This window comes from Trichosurus vulpecula, chromosome 2 (genome assembly GCF_011100635.1).
Source record: "Trichosurus vulpecula isolate mTriVul1 chromosome 2, mTriVul1.pri, whole genome shotgun sequence".
Classification (NCBI taxonomy): Eukaryota; Metazoa; Chordata; class Mammalia; order Diprotodontia; family Phalangeridae; genus Trichosurus; species Trichosurus vulpecula.
This window is the reverse complement of record NC_050574.1, coordinates 229,265,904-229,278,570: the sequence shown is the minus strand read 5'-3', so window position 1 is coordinate 229,278,570 and position 12,667 is coordinate 229,265,904. Positions and strand designations below refer to the sequence as shown.

At 37.2% G+C, this 12,667-nt stretch overlaps 1 protein-coding gene across 1 annotated transcript in view; it reads left to right on the top strand.

The window, feature by feature from the left end:
* CHN1 (chimerin 1) overlaps positions 1-12,667 on the top strand; it is a 222,921-nt gene that overhangs the window by 186,545 nt on the left and 23,709 nt on the right. Inside the window, exon 7 of the mRNA XM_036747207.1 lies at positions 8,357-8,441. Coding sequence (XP_036603102.1) covers positions 8,357-8,441 — 85 coding nt within the window. The remainder of the gene's footprint in view (positions 1-8,356; positions 8,442-12,667) is intronic.

Here is a 12,667-nt window from a genome sequence, read left to right as displayed (position 1 = left end):
CCCTGCATCTCCCGTAAAAATGAAGTAATTATGGAAAACTTTCATGTATGTAAAAAGTATTAAAAATTGAAATGGAGGACTCTATAATAAGTTTAAATAAACACAGGTTTAAAGGGAAACATTCTTAATTACTGGTTTTATCTTTTTTTCACATTGTTTATGATATAATATATGGAATGAAGCCTGAGCCAAAAGGAAAAGGTTGCTATGTTTTCTGATTTTGAAATTTCAAATTTATGAGTGTTTATATTATAGCAGATTTTTATGGTGGTTGTGGCTATACATGCAGAGTACTTCAAATGAGATAGGACTTGGAAATTGTTTTGCAAACCTTAAATCACTGTATAAATGCTCCCTATTATCATTCATTTTTATTGCTCATGTGGAAGTACCATAAGACTGAGCTGTCTTTTTAGAAAAGAGAGATATTGGATTCTGTCCTGATTCCTCTATGGTTCTATTAGTTGACACAGATGATGCTTCTGACAGTTTTGACCCTCCCTGTGGTCAGCTGTGACAGATTTGACCAGTGTAGAAGCTACCCAGAACCTTCAGATCCTTCTTATCAGCATCTGTAGCAGACAACTCTAGAGCCCAGGGCTATTAGCAATTCTGTCTGATCATTTTGTAGGCCACCATGTCTAATTGTGTGTTAGCCTTTACATAGATAACTACCTAGAAGAAATACTGTCACTTGGTCTATGTCACACTATACAAGGGATTGTGCTTGTATGCGCAATTGTCTTGTCCTTTTCAACTTTTGGAGTGTTGTCCTACAAAACTCTATGACATTTTTCTGATGAGGAGAACTTTTTATATTTGAACTAATCCTCAGGCTTCTCTCTCAGTGTTTTCTAGGGCTTACTGCTTTCTGGGTGTGAAGATAATTTTCATGTAGTGTTTAGCAGTGTGGTACAGATGAAAATTCTTTCCTTAAAACTACAAATCTCCTTTTTATGTTGAGAAACTTAAATCCGCTTCGGGAAAGGAAAGTGAACTTGAAGTCCGGCTGCTCATGCCTGTTGGCCACTATTATGTAACTTATAATTTGTCCTTTGTCTTTTACATTAGTTTAAATATGCCAGAGGAAAGCAAAGAAGCTGTGGAAAGACCCTGGTCAAGATTCATGTCTAAATCATGACTTGCCTGTCTCAGAGATACGTTTGACCTCACTAGACGTAAGATCACCTTGAGGTGGTTACTCTTTTTCAGAATATCAAAATTAAAGCATCCTCTCATCCCATAGGAATTCTTTATTTCTAAGTTACTAGAGTGGTTTTTCTTAATAATCCCAAAGAGGAATTGTATTAATAACGTAAATGAATGGATAGCCCTCCCTTCTTCCTAGGAGGAGTGAGCCTCTCAGGTCTTTGTCTTGGGCCAATGGGCAGAGGCAGAAGGGATTTAACAGTGGTGGTTGGGAATTACATCTCAAAGGGAAAATTCAAATTGTATGTTCTTCCTATATTAATACATTAACTATATTTGAATCATTTAATTATCTGGAAGTTGCTAACTCAGAAGCTTTTACTATCTAGAAGGGAGCCAAGAACCCAGAAGAAATTTTTTTTCTACATAATTCAATTCAAAAAACATTTATCAAGCACCTACCACATGTCAGGCATCATGCTAAGTGTTAGAGATACAAAAAGAGGCAAAAGACAGTCCTTCCCCTCAAGGAGCTTAAAATCTAACAGGAGAGACAATGCACAAACAAATATATATGGAGAAAGCTATATACAGGATAAATAGGAAATAATTAAGAGGCAAAGCACTGGAATTAAGAGAGGTTAGGGAAGGCTTCCAGTAAAAGGAGGATTTTAGTTGAGACTTGGAAGACATGTACTACAGAGTTTATGTGCTAAAGTTTATACATACAATTCACTTATAGATTAGCCCCAGAGGCCCTCATTTAGAACCTGTTTACTCATATTTTGCATATTTTTAAGGACCCACGGATGCCAATCCACAGCAGATTAGAAAAAGTAAATTAGAAGAGGATGCTGAAATGATGATGGGCCTCTAGACATAGGCAAGGTAATAGAAGTAAGATGTTACCACTGACAGCCTGTGAGGAGACAGAATTTTTTTTTAAAAAGTAGACAAAGGAACTCAAAATTCAAATGAAATAATATGTCGAAGTTCTCCATAAGTTGTAAATGTAAGTATATATAAATATGCAGCAGTGTATGGTCATTCAGTGCGAGGGCAGAAAAACCCACTAAACAACCCAGTTGCCTCTAAGGGTGTCCCCATATCACAGCACAACATGACACTTGAGGTCATCAAGACAGCTGAGTTATCAATAAAAGTATAAATTATGCTTAGTCGACTATTTAATAAAGCAGGGAAATGCTGTAAACTTAGAAGGAAGCACAGAAAAGCAAGGTGGCTTTGAAAATGATGTCTAGTTTTTATTACATAGTTTTTCAAAAAAGTAAACAATGTGAAATGGAAATTCATGGTTTTATATTGAATCCTCTTTTATGTTGTGCTGCTGTGTATACGGAAATGTTCTCTTTTTTCCTTTTTGTTAAGTTGTTAAGTTTAAAGTGAATAAATATAAAAAATTTTAAAAGCAGAGTGAAAATAAATTCATATTAAAAAAATGTGGAAGTATGTTTTAGAAATGCTTCCATTCAAAATGATGAGAATAGAATACAAAGTCAGAAAGCTTAATGGGAGAAGTTTCATTTTCAGTGATTGGCTCATACTCTGATGATGCCAGATAGAGACTACTGAATCGTGCTCATAATACTGTTTAAACATACAGATGATTTTTAAATGACAGCTTAGATTGTTCTAAGTAAAGGAAAAAGGCTTGTTTGTTGACAGGCCCAGGGCCCTGATGAGCTCAGGACTTGTTGCAGATGGCCAATTGTCTTGTCCTTCCACTATTCCCTTACAGTATTGTGAATACCAGCGAAATCTTGTTTTTAACAATAGACCTTTTTTTGAGATAGGCAATTAAAACATACAAAATAGGATATTGTAGTCAATAGCAGCGTTAAATCAACATGAAACTGTTTGCAGGTGCTAGCTTCCTGCCCTAAGGGTCTAGGATGTTTCCAGTCTGCAAAATGAAGCAATACAATCAGTATTATTCTGAGCTAGGGAATCTTTGTTGTTGTTGTTATTTTCTGAACTTGTATAACTAATTCAATGAGTTTCTTTCTTTTTTTCCATTTCTAAAACGAAAATTGTGTAGTGTAAATGGCACTGATGACATAGAACAGCGTGTATGAGACATTTGAAGACATACTGGGATGCAGAATGGTGGAAAAGGGAATTAAGATTTCACTGGGGTGAACTCTCTTAGCAGTGCAGGTCAATACCTCTTCAATTTATAGTCTTAGAGAGTTGTCCAAGGCAACTGAGAGGTTAAAAGTGAGTTGTAGAGGCAGCTAGGTGGCTCTGTGAATAGAGCACCAGTCCTAGAGTCAGGAGGACCAGAGTGCAAATTTGACCAGAGACACCTATTAGGTATGTGACCCAGGGCAAGTAATTTAAGCCTGATTGAGGGGGGGGGGGGGAGAGAGAGAGAGAGAGAGAGAGAGAGCTGTGCAGTGTGTGTCAGAGACAGTACTTGAACCTATGGCTTCCTGGTTCCCAGGCTGACTATCTAGCCAGTATTCTATACTGCATCTCATAGCATTATCACTTCAGATATTTTAAGTGAAAAAGAAATAATTTCTAGGTCTTGTTGAACACTTGCAATTTTATGTGTGTGACACTTTGTCCTTTAATGGGCTTAGTTTTTTTTTCATCTCTAATTTTAATGTGATACAGAAAAGAAAAAGACTTCCTAATTTGGAGCCAGTGTTCAGTTGTTTGAATTAGTTCTCATTTAAGAAAAACACCAAGCCAAAAGAGATTGCAATCATTGGCATTTGCAACTACTGGCAAATTAGTGTCAGATTGCCATTGGAAAGGACACAGCTCCCCATTTGAAATCTACAATGAGCTCAAACACATATGTATGTCAGAATGTCATCTTCTCCTTCGTTGATTGAGAGAGTAGCAATATATTCATCAGTTTTAAAATATATTACTTATTTAAGTAATATTTACTACAGGGGTTCTTATTTTCTGTGCTGCTGGCCCCTGTGACAATCTGGTAAATCCTATGGATCCCTCCTCAGAATAATGTTTCCAAATACATAAAATAAAATACAAAAATTACAAAGGAAATCAATTATATTTTAAAAGTTGTCAAAATAATTTAGTAATAATTCCATGGACCTCAGATTAAGAACTCATGCTTTAAGATGTAGGATCATGGTGTGTCTTTAGAGTTGGGGATGAATGGATACTCCATTTAGTTTAATTTCCTTTAAACTATTAACCCCACCCTGTGCAAGTGTCCTGGAAAAACAGGGGTCACAATACAGAGAAAATAACCTATTAAGAATGCAAAAAAAAAGAAGCAAGCAATATTCTGTTCCTTAAATAAACTATCTGTAGGCTTCCAGTACTAGATAACATATTTCTAGAACAGTTTCCTGGGGAGTTTAGTTACATAATCTAAAAGAGAGGGCAAAATTTTTATCACTACCAAAATGGCTCTGTATGCTTTTATTAAAAAAACATAGCCACAGCTCAAATTTTTAAAATATAATTCCCCAAAGATTGATTCCACAGATTAGTGTCATGTAATCTTAAAATCAGAGAAAATAGGTTCTCCTCAGAGAGTTACATAAACATCTCCTTAGCATTGCTAAGATTAAAAAAAAAGAAGCTGTCACAGGATTTCAAAGATACCAGATCCTTTAGTATTGTGAAGAATAAGGTTAAAAAGCTTCCTGTAATAGTTATTGTGGCATCTCACAGCTTACTAAATGTTTGACCTTGGGGAAGTCATTGAATATCCCCCAAACTCAGCTTCCTCATTTGCAAACTGTCTCTAATAATCCCTGTAGTACCTACCACATGCAGTCGTGAGATTCAAATGGGAGAATGGATATAAAGTACTTTATAAACCAGCCTTAAAGCATATCTAACTTTTGACTATTACTCTTCTCTCTTTCTAGGTAGGGCTGGCAAGTGGTTCTGTAGGCCAATAATCCTACAATAATATTAATCATGAAATTCTGCAAAAGAAAAAAAAACCAACAAAATAAAGCAGACAAAAACCCAGTGTGAACTTATGACATCCACATACGTGGCAGAGATAGATCATGAGTAATTCCTAGGAGTCTCATCGAGATTCCCCAACCATATATATTGATCTTACCAGAGAATTTTAAATTTCTCTTTCTGTTTTGAGGGAGGAGAGAAGGAAAGAGAAGGAAGCACAAATCAAGTCAGGAAGTATTTATTAAGTGTTTACTATGTGCCAGGCACTGTGCTAAGTGCTGGGAATACAAATACAAGCCAAAAGAAACAGTTCCTGCAGTCAAGGAGCTTGTTTTCTAATGGGGAAGACAACACATAAAAGAAAGTTGAAAAGCAGGCATTGGGGTGGAGAAAGGTGACATAACCCCCCACTCCCACCTCAACCTGGGAAATGATAGGGAAAATCCAGAAGCGTCAGGAGTGCAGCCTGCAAAGGAATGAAGCCATTGATGACCTAGGGGTCTCCCTAAAATGGAGGTTTGGAGAGAACTAGACAATCAGAGGCAGAAGTGGGGAACCTGCAGCCTCGAGGCCACATGTGGCCTTCTGAGTCCTTGGGTGCAGCCTTTTGACTGAGTCCAAGTTTTATAGAACAAATCCTTTTATTAAGGGGATTTGTCCTGTGAAGTTTGGATTCAGTCAAAGGGCTGCACTTGAGGACCTAGAGGGCCACATATGGCCTCAAGGCTGTAGGTTCCCCACCCCAGATCAGAGGGAACAGCCACAGGGGAGGAGGGTGCTTCCAAAGTAAGAAATCCAGAGGTAAAATTAATTTTCTGGGTGAAGAGACTTCTGTGGTATGATAGAGAAAGTCCAGGGAGTCAAGAATGCAACCTGGAAAGGAATAAAGGTAAGATCACTAAATATATTGGAGGTATCTGAATAAAGCTACTAGACATTGTTATTCTGTACCAGAAATTATCAAAGCCAGATAGAGACGATGACTAAAGGAGGTGAGTGAATCACATTTGAAGAGTAAGTATAAATGGATAGACAGCCTTGAGTTCTGCACTGGTACCCCTATGATATTAGAATAATACAAAGTGCCCAACCTATTACATAGATCCTCTGTAAAAAGGATTCTTTAAGGGCAGCTAGGTGGCTCAGTGAGCACCAGCCCTGGAGTCAGGAGGACCTGAGTTCAAATGTGACCTTGGACACTTGATACACTTACTAGCTATGTGACCTTGGGCAAGTCACTTAACCCCAATTGCCCTGCCTTCCCTCCCTCTCCCCCACTAAAAAAAAAAATGATTCTTTACCTGAGACACATGAACTTGTTTTTTTTTTAGTATTGTGATAACTACATTTCAATATGATTGTTTTCTTTTATAATACTATGTATCTTATAAACATTTAAGAGCACTATTCCGAGAAGGGGTCCATAGGCTTCACCAAACTGGGATCTGGACACTATGACTCAGGCCAAAGATGTCTATTACACACACAAAAAAAGGTTAAGAACCTCTGGTCTATAAGGATTTCTGGGAATATGGGGAGGAAACTTGGACAAGAGTCACAAGGGCTCCCTTCTGACTCAATGCAGGAAGCACCCATACTAATAAAATCATAGACCCCTCAAATTGGTTTTACCCAATTCTTATCTGAGATAGCTTCTGAGAAAGTTTGCTACCCAGGGACAGTCCCTAAAATCAGGTTGTGTCTGCACTGATAGCATCCTGACCATCCCATTCCCAACAGAGCGAGGTGACTGCTGAGTAAGGATACTTGTGTGCTCTTTATTTTGTGGAGGAATTATCAAGACACCCAACGATGCTTCCTGTATTCCATCCAACCCTTTTATAAACCAACAGACTAGAAACATTCTTAATCATTCCAGAAGCTTCTGTGTTTTCTCAGGACCATGTCCTTATATCTCATCTGCAAGAAAACATAAAAGGAATTATGGACCACACAGGAGTTCAAAGTCTGCGCAGCATTATGAAACTGATAATGAGTCTGTCAAATGGTGCCCCAAGGCCTGAGCCCAATGACAGCCTTCACATGTGGAGAGAACAGAAAGGATTGTAGGTCATTCATTGATCTTTCAGGCCACCCACAGTATACACATATAATGTTGTTAATATCGGTATCATTGGATGCTGACATATGTATCTTAAAAATTCATTGGTTGACTCTTCATGGGACCTGCTCAGAAAATGCAGTCTTCATTATGAATTTCATTACTTTTCACTAGGATATTTACATAAATATTTTTATTGGGGGAAATGTCCATACTAAGTATAATTTTCACATTTTGGTATTACTGTTTATTGTCTGCTACAGGAAATATGTATAGAATAATCACAAATTTGATATAAAAAATAACTAACTTCCTTTTAACTTCTTACTTATGTATCTTTCTAGCCAACTTTGTTCTAGCCTTTCTTGGAAATCTTAAATTGAGTGATTTCTTTTTTCCTTTTAAAAATCCCATTGCTGGAATAAGCAGAAAAATAAATGTCCTCACTTTTTATCCTTCACTTCTCTGTCAACCAGCATTTTTTTCCTTTTCTTACAAAAATTGTTTTGTGCTTAGAAAGAGTTCTTCTGATTTATACTCCTCTTTTCCATACATATAGATGTCTACTGGGATTTTTGGCATTTAGCTCTCCACCTTCCCTCAGAGTTCATTTCCTTTCCAGGCATAAGGATAAATAAATACAGTAAAACCTTCATTAACTCAAATACCTAGTGAACAAATATTCTGGTTAATCATATTCTCTGGTCAACTGAAAGTTAACCCAAAACTCCATAAAAAAAACCACCACCACCTATGGTGTTAAAAATCTTTCTAGGACATAAGAAACTCCCTTTCCTGTATAGTATAGTTGACACAGTTGATCCTTTGATGATTTGGAATCTTATTGTGCCTTGAGATCAACAAGCATTTACTATTATCCTAAGCATCAGTGTTCATTAATGGCATTGTGGCTTGAGGAGATATCAGAAGAGACTGAGTCTTTTCTGAGCCCCAAATATTGCCTGAAATGACATTTTTCAGAAAATGGCTTTTCTGAGTAAATCTTTGGCATTGAGTTGTTTTGTTGCAAGGCCTCTCTTAAGCAGGAGTCTGGGGAGTTGGGTTCCAGTTAATTGAGTTTTTACTGTATGCAACCATTTCTCTCAACTTTCACATGGCCTTCGTGGCTCATTTATGAACATAACTGTTTTGCCTGTGAAACAACCTCCTCATCTGTGTGTGTTTCCCTTCCCTCCCCCCTCCTCTACTCTCTTTCAGGTCCATACGTTCAGAGGTCCACACTGGTGTGAATACTGTGCCAACTTTATGTGGGGTCTCATTGCTCAGGGAGTGAAATGTGCAGGTACCAGCTCTTCACTCTTCTCTTCATCGAATAACCATGATGTTCATTAATAAGCATGTATGGTGGGCCAGACACTCAGGCTCCCACACTGGGAAGGGATGGGCCCTATATTTAGTTCCTGCTTCCTCAAGGGAAGCATCCTTCCTTTTCACACATCATGGGGTTTAGATAACATGGCTCAAGGGTTAAGGTGGTGGTCTGACTTCCCAAGGCTGAGAATTCTAATCCTAGCTCTGATAATGACATACCATGGTATGTGATTTCAGTTATTGTCTTTTCTTTACTCTGTCTCCTCATATATAAAGCAAGAGTGGTAGTACTGACCTACTGCCTCCTTTACAGAGTTATGACCTTCACAAAAAACAATCATAGACCACTTTTCTGACCTCAAGTATTACATGTGTTTGTGGCTAATAATGAGTGTCAGTATATTCTAGCATTCAGATGCTGGATTATTAAATGGAAGGACAGTCAGCTTGTTTAGAAAGGGATATGAAACTAGTTGAAAGCAAAGTGGCTATATTTAATATGTGCCTTTGATGTTCAAGTAACTAAATTTATAAAAATGATGTCAAAAAAGGCAATGTACAGAGAGCTATGTTTGTTGCCTTGGCAACTGAATTTTAAAGGTAACTTGTTAAACTGCATTTTTCTCCACTAAGGCATTGTGAAATCAGATTGAAAGCTTTTTTACAAAAAAAAAATTCTGTGAATTTGTCTAAGATGATTATTTGCTTTGTCAAAAAACCTCACAAAAAACCTTTGAATAAAAACACTGAAATAGCATTCAATCCTTAATATTTTCTTTGTAACATTTTTAACTCTTGTATATACAAGAATACTATTTGTGAATTATAGTGCTGCTATGATTTTAAGATTCACCCACTAAAGAAATGGCCCATTCAGGGAGTGTTTGAAATACTTTTGTGACATGAGATAAAGTCATTATTCAAATCACATGAAATTCGTCTCTATAGAACTACTGTACTCTGAACTGGGCCTTTATTGAAACCAATCTGAATTCTGGCACAGACTTTTTTTTCATTTTCTAAAAAAAACCCCAATCATTTCATTTTTATTTATAATATTTAATCAGAGATTTCTTTATGTTACCTGAAATATAAAAATGAAAAATTAGTTCCTATATGTCCTTTATAGTATGTTTATTTATTCTGAAGCAGCCTAAGATGACAAAAAGCCAAGAAAAATTGTTAAACTTTAACTTTGACCACTCTGAAAAGTTCATCATTCTGAATATTCCTCTTTCTTTTGTGACATGGCTTTGAAATCCCAAATATAAATGGAACTTTCTGGATGGTATCATTGCCAAAAATGTCCAGCAAGTTCTGGGGCCTAACTTTTTCTTATTTATAAATCATATTTTATTCTACCAGTAAGTTAAGCTATGTATTTTTAAAGTCTTAGTTCACTTCAGTGAGTGCTGAAAGTCACAGTTTTCTGTAGTTATTCCTTGAATCCTTTTGCAGCATGTGACTAGGAGTTAAGAGATGTGGGTTCACTATCTCTGCCAGTATCCACTTGCATAATGGTAGGCAAGTCATTCAACAGACCTCTCTGGATCTCCGTTTAGAAATCTATGAGAAGACAAAGTTGTAATAAATGTTTTCCAAGGCCCCTTCCCCCTTTAATATACTGTGAAGTAAACTTCCACAATTATATAACCTCCATAAACTACTCAAGGGCTACCTTAAGGCAAGGCCAATAGTGAGAAATTTACAGATGCTGACCATGGACTATAAGAAGGTTTTTGTCAAAGAAGGATGAAAATTGGATTTCTGTCTATCCTCTTTTTCTCTAAAAAGGTACCCAGAGCACTATTTATGAGTCAGTTTACCCAGAGTAAAGAAAAAAATCACCTTCGCTCTTTGAATTGGGATTCCTCCTATCAAGGAAGAGTCTCTTCTCAAATAACCTCTGAAGTTGGCATCTGGCTACAATAGTGCCTTTAAAATGAGCTCTCACAGACTGTCTAAATTGTTATTTCAAATGGCATAAAGGTGCAGGGTGAAAGGAATGAATGAATTAGAAGGTGAAGTCTCATAAAAATGTTCACCTGCATTGTAACACGTCCTTGAAGCATCGTTCCCTGGTATTGCCTGTATGATCCGAAACCTGGTTGACTTGAAGCATTAGAACAAATCAACCTTTAAAAAAGAATCCAACTGAGAATCTGTTCACAGTTTTCCATGACAACTGACTTCATTTCCATAACAATTGTTTCTCATGTCCAGGCAAAACCCTGCCTCCTCACACTGCCTCTTTAATGTACTCTATGAGACAGGCCTGCACATGATCCCCACTACCTTTCTAAAACACAGGAGTCAGAGGGTAAGAGGTGAACAAGCGTCATGGGAAATAACTCGAGAGAAAGATAACAGGCCACTGCCCATCGGAAGATAGAGGCGTTTATGGAATCCCGATCCTTGGGACAGCTTGCCTTTGGGCTAGTTCCTTTGATCTAGGGGCCATAAAGCTAGGATCTGTAAAGCCCTGTTCTGCCACGGGCATCGGTTTTGCCTTTGTTTTTGGACAGTGCCATCAGGCTAGCAAAGTTATCGTAAGCAATCAGAGTGCACAGCTAATGGTCATTTGCTTTTGCCTCATGGCAGGCAAGCTGTCCACTTCAAGACTGAGGGGCAGTAGTGGGCTTGGGGCTGAGCATCCAGCCGCTGACAAGAGCATTTGATAAGGCATCATGGCCGATGGTGCCAGTGTGAATTGCTAAATAGCCTTTATGGAATCTGGCATTGAAAAAATAGTATTTTAATCTTTCAATTCCAGAATTCTCCCACCTTCTAGCTTTCTTTAAAGCTACTAAAATGATATTTTATGGGTTATATAATTACGACTTAGCCCTGTTGTTGGTACTGCCACAACCACTGAAATATTTATCACAGTAAAGCATATTGGCCTTTGAAAAAGTTTGAAACCTATCTCATTGGTCAGAGAGAATAAATAATTTCCTCAAATAGATATGTACTTTTTTATCTAGGACTTCTGAAATAAAAGTTTATGGCTCAAAGAAATTCACATCTATGCCAGTCAATCAGCAAGCATTATTTAGCACCTACTATGTGCCAGGGACTGTGCTAAGTGCCAGGAACACAAAGAAAGGCCAAGGACTGCCCTTGCTCTCAAGGAGCTCACACTTTAATGAGGGAGGTAACAGGCAAACAACTCATAAAGAATCTCATTTGTCCATGGAGATTTTAAGGGGTTCTTTTTCCCTTTCTGAAAAGCATACTTATCTGCCAGGACTTAGATGGAGTTTCTCTTCTGCCATTGTCCCTTGATAGAAAAAAAAAGTCAAAGGAATTAAGGAGCATGGTCATTTTTTTTTAATGAGACCCCAAGTTAGCAACTTTTTGCTATCATGTGTATGCCTTTTTCCTAAGCATCCTGATAACAAGGGCATTTTAGCATTTACTTCTAACTTCACACACACACACACACACACACACACACACACTCAATTAGTATTCATCCCACTGCCTTTATTATTGTAGTCTACCCTTTTCCAGGTTCTTCCCTGAAGGAAATGTTTTTTCTCATGATTTTTTTTAGGTGTTTAGGTTTTTCTAATGACGAAATTCAGGCATAATACACCAGATATACTAGCAGTTTAATGTTGAAGTTTAAAAAAAATGGAATCAATGCCTTTTATGTAAACTGTATTGATTCACTGTACCTAATAAGAGTTAGTCAGTATAACCTAATGAATAGTTGTTTCAAACTCTGTGTGTAAAATTAGTCCCTATGTTGCTGAAGATAAATTTTATCTCATTAGGCTAAATAGGACAAAAAAATCATTTTCCTCAATGTTAAATATGTTTATTCTGATATATGCAAGTATATACTCAGCTACTACTTTTTGTATAAAGCAAGCCATTAATTGACAAGCATTTATTGAGTTTCTCTTATGCGCCAGGCTTTGTGCTCAGCTCTGGAGACACTAAAACAAAAACAAAACAGTTTCTCCCCTCAAGAAGCTGGTATTCTTTTGGAGGAGCAACCAGAAGAGTTTAAAAACAAAACTTTTATTCCTAGTTATTTTTAATTTGTGGGCACAGGGCAGGATTAATATCAGTTTCTTAATTCTGCGGCATGGGAGCAGAATTATGTTACCACTTCATTCCACTAACAGAACAAAGTCAACATGAACTATTTTTCTTCAAAAATTTTCTCAGCTTCTTGGATTTGAAGCA